Raw genomic sequence first — 19,402 nt, forward strand, 5'->3', positions numbered from 1 at the left:
TCTAGATATTTGTTCTGGACTGTAAACAGCTCTCTCTTTGAATTTCGCCTCTCAGGTTTCAACAACAGTTTATTCCATCAGGAAAAGGCCGCAGTTTGTGGTAAACTATTAAGCTTAACGTCCATCAGCAGAAAGCCAGCTAATAGCCTATTTCCTTGGAGATCTGGAGCGGCCATTTACAAGAACGAGTTATAAGGCGGGGTAAGTGACCTCTGTTCTCCTTGCCTATAACAAGATAATGCACAGACGCATTACCACATGTCTACCTCAAGTGTGTTGTTATGTGGAGTGGAGATTTATGAGCCGGGGAATGAGATTTGGAACATTTCTGAAAGATTATGATAAATGAAGATGCGTTGAAAGCACGCATCCCTCGCCCCACGCTGACCTTTAGCTATATATCGATTAGATGTGCAAGCAGCAAAATCTGTGGGATAAACCTGTACGTGTGTGTGTGTGTGTGTGTGTGTGTGTGTGCGTGTGTGCGCGTATGTGTGTGTGTGTTCGCAGGCGTGGGCGAAAAGCTTTTTGAAGATTGATAAAAGGCTTCGCTGGAATGTTTTACAGGGCATTAAGTTTCATGATAATAGCCTCAAATTTCTAAAAGCAGAAGCAGTGTGACTTTTTTCACCCACCAGGAGAAAAGCTTTTAATGAGTCTAACAACCTCTTTTCTTATTGTAGACTTAGACGAACGTTAAAAGGTTAGTGTGACTAAAGAAATGTCAACGATGAAGAGAAAAATGGGCACTGCAGCAGATAAAAAAGGCTTTTTATTCTTGTAGGTGTTCTTTTTTTATATATATGTTATAGTTTGGGGATTTTCTTTTAAACTGTTATCAAATGAAGTACATAGAGTTTGCTGCCTAGACCAATTAGTGTGTTATGTCTGTCCATGATGGCATCCATAACCCCAAATGTGAGAGCCCTTTTTGCCTAAGCTTTAAAAATCACAAGAGGTTGCTTAAAATATTTGACCACAAACAGTGATATTCCATCAAGAAGCTGCATCATCCTCAATTTTAACATATTCTGTTCACATAAATCAATGTTTTGACATCTAATATACTTTTGATGTGACATAAAAGAAGCTCCTGTAACAATGTGTCTTATTTCGCCTTGCTGGCGTATCGAAAGATCCCTTTTTTGCTCTGCACTCAGTGCATGAGTGTCCTCTAGTGGTTGAGTTGTTATAATCTGAATTAGTTAAGAAATAGTTCTAAGCCCCCATGTCAAGCTATTTGAAGAATGAAGAAAAACTGAATCTAATTTCATCAGTGTAGACTGAGACTCTGCAAGGCGCTATGTGTTATTCAGTAATATTTATAGTTGAGGTTGCCGCATTAAGTAACATTGTGCAAATTTTAGTGGATGTCACTGGATGTGAGGTATGTGTTGGGTCAGTCAGTGGTAAAGCTGCTCTCCTCTCCCCCGTCGCTCTCTCTGATGGGCTACAGCTAGTTCTCCACATCAGAGCCCAACATGAAGGATCAGGCTAGTTAGCATGGCAACCAAAGACGAAGGATAAATAATTTGTCTGCAATTGTAAGCTGCTTCTCCGCCATAAACACATTGAGCAGCATCTAAACGAGGGTGAATTCTTGCTCCTTCCTCCTGACTCTGATTGGTTGTTTCTGATCGGAAGCTGATGGTGATAGTTTTAACAAATATGTAAAGTAAAAATAAAAACCATACTGTTTATAAAAGTTAAATACAGCAGTTTGAGCAGCTCCAGTCAACTGATCCAGCATTATACTCCATGCACCTGGTTCCTGTTTGTAAGTTATAGTTGAGTTATTTTTTTCATTAAAGTCTGCTCTACATTTGGGTCTAATGATCAGACCAAAAAATCATGACAAAAATTGGTTTAAATATAAGTAAAGCCAAATTTCTGGCTTTAGAAAAGGCGTTTCATTTTACTGATGATTTGTCATTTTGCAGAGAGGAAACCTGATATACTGACTATAATCAATAAAGAAAAAGCTGCCAGCATCAATGTTGTGTCGTAAATTGTCTAATATATCCTAATGAGCAGCTATCAGATATAATAATATCTGCGTTATTACAACTTGAAACTAGAAAATGCCTGAAAACCGTATCTGTGACCTCTTAGTTTTCACTATTGTTCAATCATCAGTAGTAAACACCAAACGGCAGCATGCCAGCCAGAAAACACGACACCTACTAATCATTGCCGTTTCCCCAAGAAACGCTGTGTTGTCCACTTAAATATGTCCAAGCCTTGGGGTTTGGAGAAGCACAAACAGATTAAATGTCCCACCTAAGAGGAAGCAGGAGTTATAAGGAAAGAGGAGAAGACTCACTTTCCTCAAAACAGATGCTCGAGTCCCGAGGGGGTTCTAATAAAAGAGAATTAGGATTCGAACCATTCGGCCCACTTCCTCCACCTTTAACCTTCAGGATGCAATTCAAGCAAACATAAAGAAAGACATACATCAAACGTCTCCAGTTCTGTTCGCCGCCTTTTGGGGAACACCTATGAGCGAGGTTTAATTTTCATAAGTACCAGCATCCAGAGATGCTGGCATGATTCATGTTTTATAAGAACTATAAATTAGAGCCCAGCACACCTCAGTGCGATCGAGGCTCCAGGACCAGAGTGTGTGGGCACAGCGATGGTACACACAAATACAACACGATAAAGAAAACAGCCAAAGAAAAAAGAAAGAAGTAGATATTTAAACACATCCAGCAGAGGTCAGTTTCAAGACTCGGCCATTTTTATTGCCCACACACCCACGCCCACGTAGTGAACATCATTAAAAACAAAAGGGCACCGCTGAAACAATGTAGCAATGTGTGATGCAGCCGACTGAGACAGATTTGTTGCTGTGAAGGCTGCGCTGCACAAATCTTGCAAGAGAAAAGCTTTCATTTTCACGCAATTCTTCACCCATAAAAATGTGGGATTTGATTGCAGTTTCTGTCCGTTTCTGTCCGGTATTTTTATTTCCAGTGTTTGAACGCTGCAATTACTCAGTTATTCAACAGAAGGTTGGTTTTAGCAGGCATAGAATAAATGGGAAGTTTTTATACTTTTATTTTACAACCAGATCGATTCTGTAAACGGAAGGCAACATATACGTCAATTTTTGAAAATATTTGCTAATAAAATTGAACAAACATTTTAGTTTAGATCTTTTTACAATGGCACGGCTCAATGAAGTTCAGTGTGACTAATTCCTTTTGAAGCAAATGTCAATGACCTCTGCGTAATTTAATTTTATGTAAGCCTCCAGAGGATGCAAAAAAAAACAACTGAGATGTTTTTTTGCATCCTACAGGAAGTTCACATTCCTGTAGGACAACAACCCTAATCGTAAAACCAGAGCTTCATTTTACAAAATACAAGATATTTAATCGATAATTTGTGCCAGGACTTGAAAATTGCTCACAGACACTCAAACTAGGCCAGAACAGTTTTGCAAAGAATTTGGAACCACATCAGTCTCTGCACATGCAACTCTGATCGAGAAAACTTCACTAAAGACTTGAGGCAGCAACTCAGGTGGAAAATCTTTCTACACAGACTCAGGGGAGACAGCTTTCACTTCACAATGACGATTAGCATTTTTGTCTACTGCATAGAATCTAAATAAAGTACAGTGACGGTTTTTGTTGCAGCATAACAAAACGTGAAACAGTCGGAATATGTTTGCAAAGGCATTGTAAACTGATTCACCTTAATGTTGGAAATTAAGAAAACACCTCAGGAGAACACAGCAATGTTTATCATTATTTATTTACTTGACGTGCAACCAAAAGAGGGAACAAAAGTGAAACGTTTACTTTTCTGCATTTTCTCACTGCACCATTCATTGTAATCTTACACCAAGCTGACTGTCAGTTAGAGATGACACTTGCTGATTTTTCAGTGCCTTTGGGTTATCACAAGTCACCTCCGTCTCAAAGAGAACATTTTGCCGATGGCTGGTGAGCCACTTCCACAAGTACTCCATCTTCCCATCACACTCCCAGGGGTTCCCCGTCAGGATTATCTGCACAGAGGGATTAACCCCATCCAGCAGGCCTGCGGGGAGGTGGCGAAGCTGATTCTGATTCAGCAGCAGAAGCTCAAGGTTCTGAAGTCTGTGTAGGAGGTTCACTGGCAGATCCTGAAGCTGATTCTCCTGCAGGTACAGGTATTTTAGTTGTAGATTATGAGCAAATAATTGAGGTTTAAGGGTTATTAATTTGTTCCCAGCCAGATTTAGCGTCTCCAGGTGATGCAGGTTCCTGAACACGTCAGCGTGTAACTCTTGAAGACTGTTACCGTCCAGATCCAGGGTCTGCAGAAGGGGCAGTTTGCGAAGCAGAGCGGCCGAGATGCTGGTCAGACGGTTACTGGACAAATCCAGATAAAGAAGGCTGCTGTTGCCAGAAAACCATGCTGGGTCGGCTTCCGGCAGCTGGTTGCTTTTCAGCACCAGGTTGCGAAGCGAGCTGTGACTGAACACGTTTGCAGGCAATTTAGCTAGCTTGTTTCCTGTGAGATCCAAAGTGTCCAAGTGGGATACGGAGACCAATAGATCTGAGGAAAGGTTTGCCAGATTGGTGTGATAGAGCTGCAGCTTGTTTAGGAACGGCACAGCGCTCAGATCGCCGGCAGTGACGCTGCTGAGGTGTGTGCTTTGGATGGATATTAGTGTGGTGTTGGCAGGAAAACCAGTTCTAGGAAAATCTGTGAGGCCACCTTTGCTGCACACCACCTCAGCAGCTGAAGGCTCAGAAGAGCACGAGCATCGGTCCGGACACGAGTAAGCGCTGCTTCTTTTGTAGTCAAATTCAGCTAGTGCAATGAAAGTGACCAGGAGCAACAACTTCATCTCTGCAGGGAAACACTGGGGAAAAAAATCACTTTAAGAATAAATCAACACTTTATTGTGTAAATGGTTCTTGTTGATGTATGCCTACCTGAAAAGAGCAACAGGAACTCGTCTCCTTTCAAGTCTGGACTGTTTTTCACACAAGGCTGAGCATATTAGGGCAGCGAATCAGGATGAAATGTTGCAAAAGGCAAACAGAACAGAGCAAATAAAGTGGTTACTGCTTTCCTGCACTTTGTAACAGCAACAATGTTGCTATGCAAATAAATATCTTCTGTTTTGCAAAAAACGTTTTAATGCATATATTATTGCAAAGGATTTCTTTAAGCATGCATATAATTGAAAGAAGAAAATCCAAAACACATCCAAGGCTGATTCACATATATGTTTATTATAAGAGATGTGTGAGAAGAGGTGATAATGACATGTCACTTAAAGCCTTGCTACTATATTCACATTCAATCCAGGGTTGAAATTCAACAACAAAAGACAAAATGGTCGTATTCCTACCTTTTTGTATTGTCAACATGTGAAATGTAATTTATTAATTGAAGCAGAAACAGGTGGTTAGTATTGATAGAAACCCATCTAATACTATTTTATGGTCTTTGAAAAGTCGGAAAGAAAAAATAAATCTCTTATAAAAAGGTTTTAAACGGGGCCAATCGAAACATGGCATGCTGAAACAATTGCTCCAAATTCTAATGGAAAAGGAAAACGGCTAGATTTAAACTTTTGCACTAAACATGTAGCTGCAAACTTTCCTAAACTATCTTTGCAAATTTCAGTCTAGTCCTGTCAAGCCTTGCTGAGAAGAGTCAAAGTCCAAAGTGACCAAACATCTCTGGAGTAAAGGTAAATGTAAAACGCAAACATTCAAATGTCTGCAAAAAGTTTTTATTTTTTGGAAAGAAATTTAAAAATGTCTGCAAGTCATCATATTGCTTTGGTTGCATTTTTATCCATTTCCTTAAAAAAAAAAAAGTATCTTCAGTGCTTGAATTAACGAATGTTTAATGAATATATGTCCCTGCCTTAACAAAAACAATAAAATGGGAAATCTTAAACATTTTGTTTGTATTAAATCTTTTTGATATAAAACATTTCTTAAAGCATAGCTACAGAACTAACCGTAAGTTGTTTTTTTTTACTGAAATGTCAGGATGAGCCAAAATCTCCAATGCATCAGCAGATAACTTCTTGTTCAGATTAGGAAGCCCCAGTGGCTAAAGCTAACAGCTAACACAAGAGGAAAAAATACCAAACCAATCTTCTGCATCTCAAAACTCATTAATTTAGTACGTTCTAAATAACTGTTATATTTGGATTTAAAAATAAAATGTTATTCAGTTTTTGTACACCATCTTGGCCAACAAGAATTCAGTGCAATTTTATACTGAAAACAATGGTTATTTACTTCAGAAAAGAAAGTTGATGGTGCTCCACCAATGACCTTCCAGTGTTGAAACATGCGTGAAGAAAAAAATCATATAAAATGGTTCCAGAAGACATATAAAATAAAATAAAAATCTGGCAGATTTTTAAGATCATTAAAAGTGTTCACTTGAACAACTGTTTTTACATCTTTTTATTCTTATATTACAGATACAGCATAACTGTGATATAAAAAAATACACACTTTGTTTCAATTTAGGTTTCAAACAAAAATACCAACGGAATAGCACAACACTTCTATTTCCCAAGTAATAATTTTTTTTATATGACCAACCAATCAAACATGCTTTGATTGCATTGTCATAAACCGATGTGCCATTTCTGCAATTAGAGACATGTCAAGGACGTAGAACTTCACTTCAGACTAGTCAGTATCTTCAGCTTCTGTGAAAGTTGCAGGCAGGAAATTAACAGCTTATACAATTTAACAGGACCTCAGTCAAAAAAAAAAAAAAAAATGAATTAGCCTTTTTGTACACTTAATCACAGTCAGAATCAAGAAGGCTGAGACCCAGTGTTCAGATCGTTTTCTGTAAGGGAAATTACTGAGTGCCCTGCGAGAGTCTCAGGCAATGCACAGGTGATGTTGTCTGCCAACAAAACCTTCTTCTTGTTCCTCTGGAGCCACCTCCACAGGTACTCTACTTCCCTCTCACAAAGTAGTGGGTTGACAGACAGGTCCAGTCCGCCTTCCTCAAGGGAGCTCAGCGAGTCAAGGAAACCTTTGGGGATGTGGCTGAGCTGGTTGTCATCCAGACTGAGATGTGTGAGTCTGGTGAGTCCCTGGAAGAGGTACTGTGGGAGTTTGGTGAGCTTGTTTTGAGAGAGCAACAGAGAAGTGAGGTTGTGTGTGAACTGGAAAACAGACGCATCCAAAGTCTCAAGCTTGTTGTTTTGCAGGTTTAGCCTCTCGAGTTTAGTCAGATGGTCCAGGGAGTTTGGTGGTATCTTTTCCAGTCGGTTGTTGGACAAGTCAATATTGTCTAGGTGAGGGAGCCTCTGAAGCAAACCAACTGGGATCTCTGTTAGATGATTTTCAGAGAGGTCCAACCAGGTCAAGCTGCTGTTATGAGGAAGCCACTTTGGATCTGCCCGCTTAATCCGATTGTTCTTAAGAACCAAGTTTCGAAGCGGAGCATCGCTGAAGACGTCTACAGGCAGATCACTCAGCTCGTTTCCGGTCAGATCCAACGTATGCAGCTGAGGAACGCCTCTGAGTAAATGAGACGAGAGGCTCTGAAGCTGGTTCCCATACAGATGTAGCTCTTTCAGAAGTGGCGTTGCTTTGAGGTGGTGTTCCGATATGGAGGTGATGTTTGTCAGCTGAATTGTCAGCATGGTGGTGTTCTCTGGAAGACCTGCTGATGGATACTCCGTCAGAGGAACTTCACTACAAACGACTTCCACACTTGTGGGGTAGCATTTGCACAAAGCTGGACAGGAAAAACTGCTGTGGCAGAAGAATGCCAGGAAGAGAAAAGCAGCAACACAGAACTTCATTGCTAAAATAAAACAGAATGAGAACATGACGGTTTAAATACCTGGAGAGATATTGCAAAATGAGTGAACTGTTAAGAAATCTATTTTAGTTTTCACAAGAAATTGCTCAGAACCAAAAAAAAAAAAAAGACTTACTGCGGTATTCCGGTTAAGGATCAACTAGACTGCTCCAGTAATGGTCACTTGCAAATTACTGTCATTTAAGGGGTCAAATCTGGTGATCTAATCATTACTTATTGTGTAAATAATGAAATGTCCCTGCACAGTTACTTTTCAAGGCCATGCGCAATTGCAACAGAGTTGCAGGGAAAGTCCAAAGGTGCAGAAAAGGTCACACAGCAAGGGGGGAGATTTAAAATTAATCTGTCGTAAAACTGGTCATAATGATAATGATCCAAAACAAGTGGCCAAATCAAAAACACAAACTGTTAATCAGAATCAAATTGAAGCCGCTTTCATGTCCTAAGAAAACCTGAGAAGACAACATGAGGGAAGATGCAGGAATCTGCATAATCTCTCTAGATTGTCCAAATAACTGTCGGTAATCCATTCCAGACTTTTCCAACATTGTGAAATCTAATAGGAGAAGAACTGGTGTCATATTGGAACAAGGTGGGGGGTTCAACAAATATTTCTCAATGTGGGATTTTCCCCCCTCCACTGAATAAGCTAAAATTGTGGGATTCAGTAGAATAATGTGAGATTATTCTACTGCTTCAAATATTCAGGGAGGTTGTTGTTTAAAAACATCACTAGCATTTTCTGCAGCTCTTACTTGTAATTTTTTTGCAAACATTGCTTTATACTTCTGAATGCTCCAACATAATTGCAGTTCTCTGTGCTTTTGTTGAGCCTTTTACACAAAACATTTGAAATATTTGCATAGCTAATTGGGTTCCATTTATTGCTCAGCAAGGCAATCATGTTCCAATGTTGATTTATAAATCTGCAGTTTTTAGGTAAAAAGAAAACGTGTCCAGCTTCATGTCGAGAAACACTGAAACCAACAAAATGCAGAATTGATCTCAGTTGAATAGAAACCGATTGGTTTAAAAATGCAGACGAAGAGAATTCATAATGAGGAGCCAGTCGGCAGGTCGAGCGGGTTTCAACTACTGGCAAGTTATCCAAATTGTGGAGTTACGCTCATATTTAAAACCTTTGACATGGGATAGGATTTTAGCATTTGGGAAACCTGGAGAACCTATAGTAGATAGTGGGAGTCAGTTGGCTTTAGGGGTTCTGAAAGATTTATTTCAGACCAGCCCACTCAGTCCTCATGCACTCGAGAGATACAAACAGAAGCATCCTAGAAAATTTCACAAATAAACAGCTGCTCTAAAATACATAATCAGATATCACTTGATTAATTTTATTTTCTTATGAAATTGGATGGAAAACATGAGATGTTGTCCAAGATGACTTGAAATGCTACAAATATTTTAAAGCATCTGAAGCAGAAGAGCATCACATCTTTCTAACTTATAAAAAGTAAAAAAAAACTGAAAGATGCATCATCCTTCTGTAGATCAACTGTCTGCCACGTTTTTAACGAATGGCTCTCTGGGGTCAACGTAGATTTTTCTGTCTTTTTTTTAGATTAAGCAAAACAAATGAGGACAAACTGTCTTTGTGACAGACTAGTAGTACACTGCTGTTAAAAAGTGCAACATTGGAATTCATCATACATTTTTCTCAAATAACCACTTGGCTCAAATTGTCATACACACACACCCACCATTATCTGATGGAATATTTGACCACTATTCTTATCAGAAATGTCTGGGCTCATTTATAATGCCATAATTTAGATGTTTTTTTTTTTTTTTTTAAACCAAATATTTATTCGGATTCGGTGTCCTGATGGAACAATCGCATCCAGGTTTCAACCTGAGGAAAAGACATCAGCTGAAATGATCAGAAACCACAGAGGCACACCATGCTGGAACCAACAGCAGAAACGTTTTTAGCACATTGTATTGTTCTTTGAATGAAATGTGTTGCATAAATGCTACATTTTTCTGCTTGTACAATTAACTGGCTCTTTACATCATGGACTCCCCATCAGATCCTCAAATATAAGTCAGCAGGCTTTGAAGTAAGACAAATACACAAAATGCATCCTTGCAAGTTTTGCATGTTATCTTTTTTAATGTCCTGAATATTGAGCTAAAAGAAGAAATACATTTCACATTATTCCGTAATGCTGTGATGGCTATATTTAGTGTGATAAAAACAAGTCCAGGACATTAAGGCTCAAAAAGGGTATAGGTCCTCCCTCTCCAAAACTCTGCTCGTACATTTACAGGACACCCTGTATAATGTGCCGCTACAAAACCCATAAAAATGTAACAATCATGTAATATCAGCTGTGCTTTTAGTGTTCATAAAGAAGCAGAACATTTCACAAACGATTCTGAATGAGTCCATCGGTGAATATATATAAAAAAGGCAGTCTCATTATGAAGATGTGGTTGAGTTTCCTCTCATCAAAAATGACAAAAAGCATCCCAGTTCTCATGACAACAGCCAGTTAATCTGAATCTCTGTCATGTGTTTTGCTATTATTTTCAGGCTTCTTTTTTGTTCTGTACTTTTCACGTGCAGGCAACTGGGTCCAGACAATCCACATGGATGGAAACACAGCCGGGGTTAACTGGAAAAAAGAGATGCAAAAAAAAAAAAAACAGAATAATGTGAGAAAAACTTGAGATGCAACCAGCAGAGTGGCAAGAAATCAAAGGCAACGCCCACACGAAATCCACACATACAAAAACAAGAAAGCTACCCTGCATCTAAACCCATCAGGGCTGTAAAACACACACAAGAAAACAGACAAATCCAGGGATAGACTGTCTACATGTTTGCAGTTGTGAGGATGTTGTCCCTTTGGTGACGACTTGAAACATGCAGAAAACGCCGCCTACGGGGTTTGCATAAATTCTCTAAGCTTAAAGTTACACACTGTAATGCTTGTTTTGCACTCAGCTGTTTAATTTAGGGATTACACAAAAACATGCTTCAGATGATAAATATGCCTCCTGGACTAGATTTTCACACGGTTCTCATGCAGAGGTGGAGTTACCCTCTGACTCTCCGATTTCAGAAGAAAATATCATCATCATCATCCATCGACCAACTCCAGTCTTTCAGGTCAAACTCAAGCAGCCTGAAACAATGAGGGTTCAGGGAATGACATGTTTGGTTGGTGGCAATACCTGCCACAGTCACCAGGGGGCAGTGTGGAGCAAGGACGAGCTTTTGGGTTACTGTGCATGTACATGCTGCTTGGTATGAGGCACGTGTTAATTGGCACGGCAGCACAGCAACAAAGCAGGCGTTTGGGGCTCACCAGGCTTCTCCTACTTACAGTCTCCAAGTGTGAGAGATTTTAGAAATGTGGGGGTCAGAGGTGAGGAGTTCAGGGGTCAGTGCAGGATGATACGCAGCATAGGGCCAGTGCTGCAAGATGAAAGCCGGTTAGGGCGTGGCTGAGATGATCAAGCTCCAATACAGCACCCCCCAAAAAAATGTGATTAGTGACTACGCCAATAGGTCAGGAATAAGTGCGTTTTAGTGCCGCGTTCAGCATTTTGCATGTGAAAATGACTCAGGAAGCCTGTTGAAAGCAGAAACACTCTGTCCCGGCAGCAGCTTTTTTATGGCACAATAAAAGAAAAAGAAAAAAAAAAAACGGCCACATTTTAACTACACAGAAGGAATGTTTGGACATATAATGCGTTTGCAAATGAAGATATTCATTGTTTCTTACTCCGTCTGGAAATGTGTGGAATTTTATTTCAGTAGAACTAGAATGGGGGAATAAAGTATGGAAAACATTTTCATACTTTATTCCCCATCTCGTTTAAATGTTGTGTCCTCTTTCGCCCTTGTTCCCGTCTTTATGTCCTATATTTATTCCTCTGGTCCAGTTCTGTGATCTTATTTGTATACTTCCCTCCCTTCTTTCTTGCATTTTCCTTCTTCTGCCCTTTTAACCTCAAGTCCTACATGTCTGTTTTCTATATTCTTTGTCCTTTTCTTTCTTGTATCAAATCTTATTCAATGTTGCCCTTGATATTTACTCAATCGTTGTTTCCTTCCTCCCTTCCTCCGTTCTTTCGTCTGCTCATTTCATTCCTTGCATTCTTCCAATCATTTCTCTCCTTACATCGTTCTAACCTTTTTTAATATCCTGCTCTTGAGTGCAGAATTTTCTTTATTCTTTCCTTTGTATTATTTCCACCCTCAATTGTGTCCTTCCTTCTTTCATTGTGTCCTACCTCCCTCCCTTCGTCCTTCATTCCTTCTCTTCCTCCCCAAATTTTTATTTAATTTCACAATTTTTCCATGTTGTATATCCAGAAATACCTGCCATGAATTTATAATTTACTTAAGTTCTTCTTATTCTAAAACTATGTGCTACTCTAGGGTGGTCAATCACATAATTCCAGTTAATCAGATCGAAGTTGATGGCTGTAATGTTTGTGCCCCTCACCTGGACTTGTCCGACGTCTGCGGCTGTCTGGTGGACGGGATTTTGATGGCGCGTCGGTGGGACAGGCGAGGAGAGTCCTTGGGGGAAGACTCCGGTGACACATGAGGAGAGGTCCATGGCAGGGATTCACTGGGGCTGCTCCGTGCTACCGGCGGAGGACTTAGTGTTGGGTTTTTCCTCGGGATGCGCTTGAGGAGGTGACTGACCCAACGCTGCTGTTCTGTCTGGGAGCCGGTCAGCAGTAGCAGCTCTTTGGCAGTGGACATATCGTAGTTCACTAGGGAAGATTGACGATACGAAAAGATTCAAATTGAGATCAAGACTGGAGCTTTATGTTTTCTAACCAAGTCTTTTCGGTCTAAGATTTGAAGCGAATTCTTTAAATTAATTGTTTGTAACAAGTTCAATGGGGATGATTAAGCAAATATTTTCTAAAGAGCTCGTTAAAGGAGAGGAATGACACCTTTGCATGGAGCAATAACTTCTTCTTTCTTGTCCAGGTGGTCTTTGTGGTACTTTGTATGGCAGCGGCGGCACTCGAGGGCCGCCGGAGGCTTGAAGACATTCCACAGGGGCCGCACGCAAACCTCACAGCTGCAGGGCAAGTGGTACATGGTGTTGATGAACTCATGACCTTTGTGCATGATGTAATTGGATCGTTCGCAAGGTGCGGGCTCCTCCCCGGCCTCCTGGTCGCGTTTGATCTCGCCCTCATTGGCATACAAGATCTGAAGGAAAACAGGGAGGCCATGAAATGTGGTGCAAAAAAAAATAAAAAAGGATTCACTTGATTATAGTATTATGCACAAGATAAACCTGGATAGAAAGTTAAGAAATCAGAGATTACCTGGAATATTCTAGGGATTTCTTTGACATCTGCTCGGTAACAGTCAGTTTGAGTGATGGGTCGAACGTGGAACAGCTTCCTGAAATCGAACAGTTAAAGAAAAATTCTCCGTCTTAATATTCTGTCACTTATTAAGCAGAAATGGATGAAACAGTTTAGTCTGGTTGAATGTCAGACAATAAAGATAAAGTAGTATCAACTTGGTAATGAGCACTTTCATAAAAGTGATTTATTTTCAGTCTCTGATTCTACAGATACCAATTCCTGGAAGTTGCACAAGAAACCAGAGCCAACTATAAAGTCCTGTGATGACATTTTGGAGAACATTTTAGTTTGCTTTCAAAGTGAACCCGAGTGGACAGCAAGGCCTGAGTAAAATGCCAGATGCATTATTTTTTTTTAGTGCAGGGTTATGACAGAATGTTTAGGACTCACTGAATCCCTTAACAGACCCATGAGGTGCTAACCACTGTGTTCACTGTGACTCCAACAGGCAGCAATGTGCCAAACTCTGTGTCTGAGGACTAGACAGAGCAAAAACCTGTTAAAAATGCTGCGTGAAGATATTCTAATAAAGTCTGCTTGATGTGTCAGGCTATCAATTTTGCAAGATATTATTATATTAAAATTTTGTGCATTTGTATTACACATTTCTGAAGATTTTTGGGTATAAGTATTTATTGTTTATTACCCTTGAATGTCTTGGTATTGGTAGTAAAAAAAAACGAAAGAAAAAAAAAACAATGTTTTTGGCACCATTGGCCTTTTATTGACAGTTGCCAGACAGGACCTGGGGAGAGTCCCAGTATTGATAATATTGATATCAAGTATCCATGTATCCATATCTAGAAATGTGTTCATGGCGTGTGGTAATTTTTTCATGATTTTTTTCCAGCGTTTTACCACCGTCCCTATTAGATCCCGTAAGTAATCCTTGTTTATTAAGAGTGAGATAGATGTTCAGCTTTCAGTTACTCACTCGATGTCCAGGGTCATGAACGGGTTAGCTTGCTCTTGGTCCGTCTGACTGTTGTAAAACAGGATTTTCTTACTGCTTACAACAACATACTGCGAAAGAAAACAAGGATCAAAGACTGCTGAAAAGTAAGAAAACACAACCCTTAAATGCAAGAAACACTGTTGGACCGATTACTTTTTTGTCCCAGCCAAATCGCTTTGTGTTCTTGGAAGGAAGGAAGATCCAGCCCTCCAGCCTGGAATCTAAAGAGCAGAAATAATAAAAAAAAAAACAGGAAGATGCTGGCATTAAAAGGACAGCCTTCAGTCGTCTGAGTCACTTAAAAGAACACCTCGACATTTTTAAGCGTTTGTGGCATTTTCTTCAAGCAAGGCACTCATTACTCTGGGACGAAATGATTCATTGCTAAAACAAAGGACCAGGAGACGGGAAATCCTGCTTCCATGCTGTCACGGAGTGCAACAGCTTGATTATTAAGGACAGCAATATTTACAAGATAATGTACACAAAGCAAGGACAGGATTTTGGTAGAGAAAGAAGAATTAATCCTGATCTTGGAAAAAATCTCAACATGAATTCAAGTCCGTCTCAATTTCAGGACAGCTCAGCAGTGCCATGCTGTGAGTTTTAATGTGTTCTGCAAACATTAAAAGTCAAACGAGGGAGCGGATTAGCTGCACTAAAGTAGTGACAAGCCCGAGGGTAAAAATCGCTAAAAACAATTTTAGCAAAAAAAAATATGGTAGCGGGGTTCAGTCTTCCACGCCATGCAGGGTCACCTCCAGCTTCTGGCTCACGGGACTGCGGATACGTCAGAGCCAGAGGGTGCTGGCAATGCTCCTTAGGCTCTTCGTCTTCTTCCTCATCCTCGGACTCGGAGTCAAACAGAGCCCGGGCTGAGTGAAGGTTGGGCCGAGTGTCGACGCGGACAGATTTGTGCGTGCGCTGGTAGGTGAAGGACATTGACTCGGAGGTGTGAGAGTGAGTAATGCTCACTGTACAGGAGCACGAAAGCAAGGATGTGGTGAGGGGGGGGAAAAAAAGAAGCATTGAGAAAGAAGTGGAAGCAACTAATAAAAAGAGGAGGAATCCATGCAGAAGTTTGTCTAAGGACTAAACAACGCCGTTTAAAACCGTGAAATATGTAGCGAAGATTTCAATTTGAGGAGCCTACCTGGGAATCCGTCCGCCATTTCCAAATCGTTGATGCTACTGATGCTGGTGGAGTCCAGAGAGTGAACGCTAAGAGACGTGATCTGACACCGAAGCCGCTCGATGTCGCTGTCTTTACTGTCCAGAGCCATCTGCAGCTCCTGGCGCATGTGGGTCTCTTCGATTATCGTCTGTCCACACAAACACTCAAAACTGAGTTTGGGTACATGTGAAGTTGACTTACATATTTCTCGTAATTTAGAATTTTTGTTTTTTTTCCTACGCTCAGTTGATCCAGAACAAATAAATAGTGGGATTAAAGTTTTTTTTATTTACTCTTTATCGTTGGCTCAGAATTTAACTTTGTCTGAAAAAACTTTTTCACATAACATAATTTAGGTTAGTTATTCTTTGGCCATTTTTTTGGATGAACTAATAAATTAAAAAATGTAACCTCCATAATTTATCAATTGGGTGCAAAAGGTTTTTTTTAATTCTCACAGATTCAAATGTCATATGGACACAGGATCAGACATACTCGTATACTCACACTTAAACTTAAGATGATTGTCCATTAGTAAGATGCAGGAGTTTGTGCATATATTTAAGCTTATATGACTAGATTTTGAAAAATCTGCTATAAATTCAGACGGGAATCCATTTCTGGTTTTGAAAAAAATAATAAAAAAAAAAATCACTCAAGTTTTATATTTTATTATAAATCAGTTGCATTCTACCTTCCTTGCAAATAAAGCAACGTCAGTCTGCATCTTGCTCTGCAGAACAATCTGACCAGTAAAAAGAAAATGCATCTCTGTTTGACGTGTCAAAGCAGCAGATGTTTTCTGGTAACAAGTATATATTCTGGATGTATTTTGGGCATCGTGGGTGCACTGACCGCCTGCATGTCATCCAGATCCTTCTGGTATTTGAAGATGAGGCTGTTAAGGTTTTGCCTCTCTGCTTTCAGCTCCAGCTGCAGCTTCCTGTTCTCCTTCTCCTTCTTGTGCACCTCGGAGTCGACAGCTCGGACGCCCCCTCGCCCCTTCTCCTTCTCCTTCTTGTGGTGCATCACCTCGGCCAGCTTGTTCACCGCCTGGGAGCAAAAAAACAAACAAAAAACAAACAAGCTGCAGTAAAACAAAGCTCTTTCTTATGGTAAATATAAACCCGGGGAATAAGCGGGGAGGGTTACAGGAATCGATGCTGCTGTGAGAAAGGGAATTTTTATGCTTCTTTGCAGATGTCCAGAGTTCAATACAAGCCCGTAGCGTCGAGTTATTCTTAACAAGAGATGGCATAACGTGGAGGTTGTCCGTTTTTAACTTGAAAAGTGGAGAAAATATGCATATGGTTTTCAGACCTGTGTAGGTCCACACACACCTGAATTTTCAGAGTCCTTTCAGTCTGCACTTGTTTTTCAAAAGACACTTTTAGGCTTTCCAGCTCCTTCTTCATCTCTCTGACTTTTTGCAGCTCTATAAAGGCAAACATACATGTAATTTTAGTAGTTATAAACATATTAAATCACATAAAAGAAAACCAGATGGTGACAAAATAGGATGATTTTTTTAATCTGGGCAAACTGGTCTCCATAAAAAAAATCCATAATAACAGAAAGGCTACATAAGGTTGCTGTATATTTTCAATAAGTTAGTGAATAATTAACTGTCGAAAGCTTAAATATAAATCGTTTATCTCAAATATTAAGATTGATAAAACTTACTTTTAATAGATTTTGTAGAAAAAATGTGTAATGTGGTGCCCATAACCTTTTCAGCAACCGAAATCTTTCTTGTAACAAGTAAAGGAAAGGTTATTTGTTTTATTGTCTGAAGGATTTTTGAGGTGTTTTGAGTTTTTGTTTCATTTTACTATATAACCTCCATCTTGTCATAAATTTGGTTAGACAGGTAAAACTGTAATCAGTGCAGAAAGTAGAAAAAGTGTTTTGTCATTTGTAGCTTTGAAATAGACGTCGGGGTGTTTGAAGTAGACCAAGACAGCTTTTACACCCGTCGGCTCAAATTGTCCGTTTGTGGACGTTTTTTTCTGCCCGGTGCTCATCAGCACAACGGGAGTCTCACCTTGCTGCAAGTCTTTGAGCTGGTTGTTCAGCTCTTCTTTTTCACTGGCCAGATTGGCCACGTCCTCCGTCAAAGTTCGGTTGGACTCCTCCAGCTGAGAAAGAAGACGGGGGAGATGTGAGCCGATTCTGGCCGCTGACAACTAATCTGTAGAAGTTATTCAAAAACAGAAGCCTACAGGAAGCAGAAAAATTGAAGGCGACAGACACATAGTGGTGCTGGATGGTGATTATATTGTACAGATTTTAGATTGAAGCGCCAGGCTAAAGACAGGCATTTCGTACACAATGTGTAAGTGTAGCTATTTAGCCTCTTTTCCTTTCATGCCATCGCTTTTTATGTTATTGGTGTGACTGTCAGCACTTTGTAGTTGAAACTAAGCTGAATATTTTACATGTAAATAAGAAATGTGAGTCATGAATGCAAACATTAGTCAGAGGATTCAAGTCTCTTTCATCTGAGAGTTGCAGATACCAGAGTGTTACGTTGAAAATGTAAACAGACTTTATATTAACTCAATGAAATAAAAAATCTTGAGATAAATATCCAAACCTTTTTCAAAACAAATCATTAAAAAAAAAACTATGCCGATCAATAAGGTTGACATTAATGGTATAAGAATAAAAAAATCTATATATTCTCCAATAATCTGTCGTAGTTAGTGTTTTCGTTAATGGGGTGCGTTTGTGAAACTATTTAAATTAATTAGCTTCTTTTACAAATTCAGCCAGGTAAAACTCCTAAAAGCTGAATTTGTGCATAAATAACATAAACCAAAAAAATGTTCTTAGAAGAGTTTGGTAAATATAAACTATACTGCTCAAAATAAAGGGAACACTTCAGTGTTCACTTACATGTTAAAGTGTTCCCTTTATTTTTTTGAGCAGTGTATATTTAAGGCATTCAAAAAAAGTTATTTCTTCTGTGTAATTTTTTATTAAACTGTTTAAACTAATTAACCTTAGCATTTATTTTAAGAAAAAGTTTTATTTGGTGTAAATATTTTCTGTATGATGCGGTCAAGTCTGCGAGTGCCGAGACCAAATAAAACATTATTCTACTTGATTACTGCCAAAGTCCAGGCCATGTGACCATCTCTCACCGAGCCGATGGTGGCCTCCTTCTCGCTCAGCTCCTGTTTGTGTCTCGCCATCATGTCCCTGATCTCCAGCTCCTTCATGATCTTCTCCTTCTCCAGAAGCGAGTACTGCTCCTCGGCGATGGAGCGAGCCAGTTGTTCAGAATCCGCTTTGGTCAGACTGCTCTCCAGCTGTGCTGCCAGAGAATCCCTGATCGGGGGGCAGAACCACGTGGAATCCTTATTAAGCTGGATAAATCTTTGAACACAACTAAATCCCTGGCATCATTATGCCAGTTAGAAATCCTCTGCCTGTGGTGAGTCGGAACATAATTAATCGATGACATTTTTGTCATTGACAGACCTTCGAAAGAATCCTAACCAGCTTCTTTAACAGTAAACTTTTCACATTTGGGACATCTCCAAACATCCATGATGGCGTTAAAAAAAACAATCATGTTCTGTTTTTTTTGGCTGCGAGACGAATTCACTGGGAAGCAAAGACACTAATCTGGGAAGTCTGCTCCATTGTCAAATGTTAGATAAAAGCTTTCTAGTTTTGAGACAAACATCCATAACAGCTGAACTCTTTCACATTTTGCCACATTGCTACCGTGCATTTCAATGTGTTTTATTGAAATTTTAAGAGATAAACCAACACAAAGGATCTAATAACTGTGAAGTTCAGGGAAAATGAAACTACTTTAAAAAAAAATTTGGCAAAAATGCTAAATTGGAGTAAAATTCACAAACGTGGTAGGCCTGTCACAATAAAAATATTGCGGGACGATAAATTACCCCAGAAAGTTAATATTATTGAATCAAGATTATTTTCAAGCAATAATAGTAATGGCATAATAACACAAAGACACCCTTTTAAGGGTCAATACTCTTTTCATTTCTAATTAATATTCAACACTGGTACTGGAAGACATTTTAAATATCCAAAATAAATAAACA

At 39.6% G+C, this 19,402-nt stretch overlaps 3 protein-coding genes across 7 annotated transcripts in view; all 3 read right to left on the reverse strand.

The window, feature by feature from the left end:
- Window positions 1–3,744: 3,744 nt before the first annotated feature.
- On the reverse strand, window positions 3,745–5,086 carry LOC145549683 (uncharacterized). Its single transcript, XM_081602268.1, has 2 exons — window positions 4,935–5,086; window positions 3,745–4,861 (listed from the first exon to the last, which is right to left on the reverse strand). The coding sequence occupies exon 2, from the start codon at window positions 4,844–4,846 to the stop codon at window positions 3,836–3,838; it is 1,011 nt and encodes a 336-aa protein (XP_081458394.1). The 5' UTR covers window positions 4,847–4,861; window positions 4,935–5,086; the 3' UTR covers window positions 3,745–3,835.
- Window positions 5,087–5,354: 268 nt separating this feature from the next.
- LOC103457645 (uncharacterized) lies at window positions 5,355–9,626 on the reverse strand. Its single transcript, XM_081602267.1, has 2 exons — window positions 7,937–9,626; window positions 5,355–7,803 (listed from the first exon to the last, which is right to left on the reverse strand). The coding sequence occupies exon 2, from the start codon at window positions 7,799–7,801 to the stop codon at window positions 6,797–6,799; it is 1,005 nt and encodes a 334-aa protein (XP_081458393.1). The 5' UTR covers window positions 7,802–7,803; window positions 7,937–9,626; the 3' UTR covers window positions 5,355–6,796.
- Window positions 9,627–9,925: 299 nt separating this feature from the next.
- The window catches only part of LOC103457451 (rho-associated protein kinase 2-like), a 35,018-nt gene continuing 25,541 nt past the window's right edge, over window positions 9,926–19,402 (reverse strand). For 2 of the 5 annotated variants that reach the window (XM_081602265.1, XM_081602266.1), the window contains 13 exons: window positions 18,467–18,653; window positions 17,365–17,458; window positions 16,661–16,755; window positions 16,176–16,373; window positions 15,300–15,468; window positions 14,905–15,120; window positions 14,300–14,367; window positions 14,126–14,214; window positions 13,147–13,225; window positions 12,763–13,027; window positions 12,300–12,576; window positions 10,887–10,970; window positions 9,926–10,457 (listed from right to left, as the gene is read on the reverse strand). In XM_081602265.1, the coding sequence (XP_081458391.1) occupies window positions 10,904–10,970; window positions 12,300–12,576; window positions 12,763–13,027; window positions 13,147–13,225; window positions 14,126–14,214; window positions 14,300–14,367; window positions 14,905–15,120; window positions 15,300–15,468; window positions 16,176–16,373; window positions 16,661–16,755; window positions 17,365–17,458; window positions 18,467–18,653 (1,804 nt within the window). In that variant the 3' untranslated portion in view covers window positions 9,926–10,457; window positions 10,887–10,903. Of the gene's footprint in view, window positions 10,458–10,886; window positions 10,971–11,171; window positions 11,264–12,299; window positions 12,577–12,762; window positions 13,028–13,146; window positions 13,226–14,125; window positions 14,215–14,299; window positions 14,368–14,904; window positions 15,121–15,299; window positions 15,469–16,175; window positions 16,374–16,660; window positions 16,756–17,364; window positions 17,459–18,466; window positions 18,654–19,402 lie in introns of all 5 variants that reach the window. The other 3 variants (XM_017302344.2, XM_017302345.2, XM_008397585.3) reach the window with 3 other exon arrangements.

The sequence above is a fragment of the Poecilia reticulata genome, chromosome 21 (genome assembly GCF_904066995.2).
Source record: "Poecilia reticulata chromosome 21, P_reticulata-male-v2, whole genome shotgun sequence".
In the NCBI taxonomy this organism is placed as follows: Eukaryota; Metazoa; Chordata; class Actinopteri; order Cyprinodontiformes; family Poeciliidae; genus Poecilia; species Poecilia reticulata.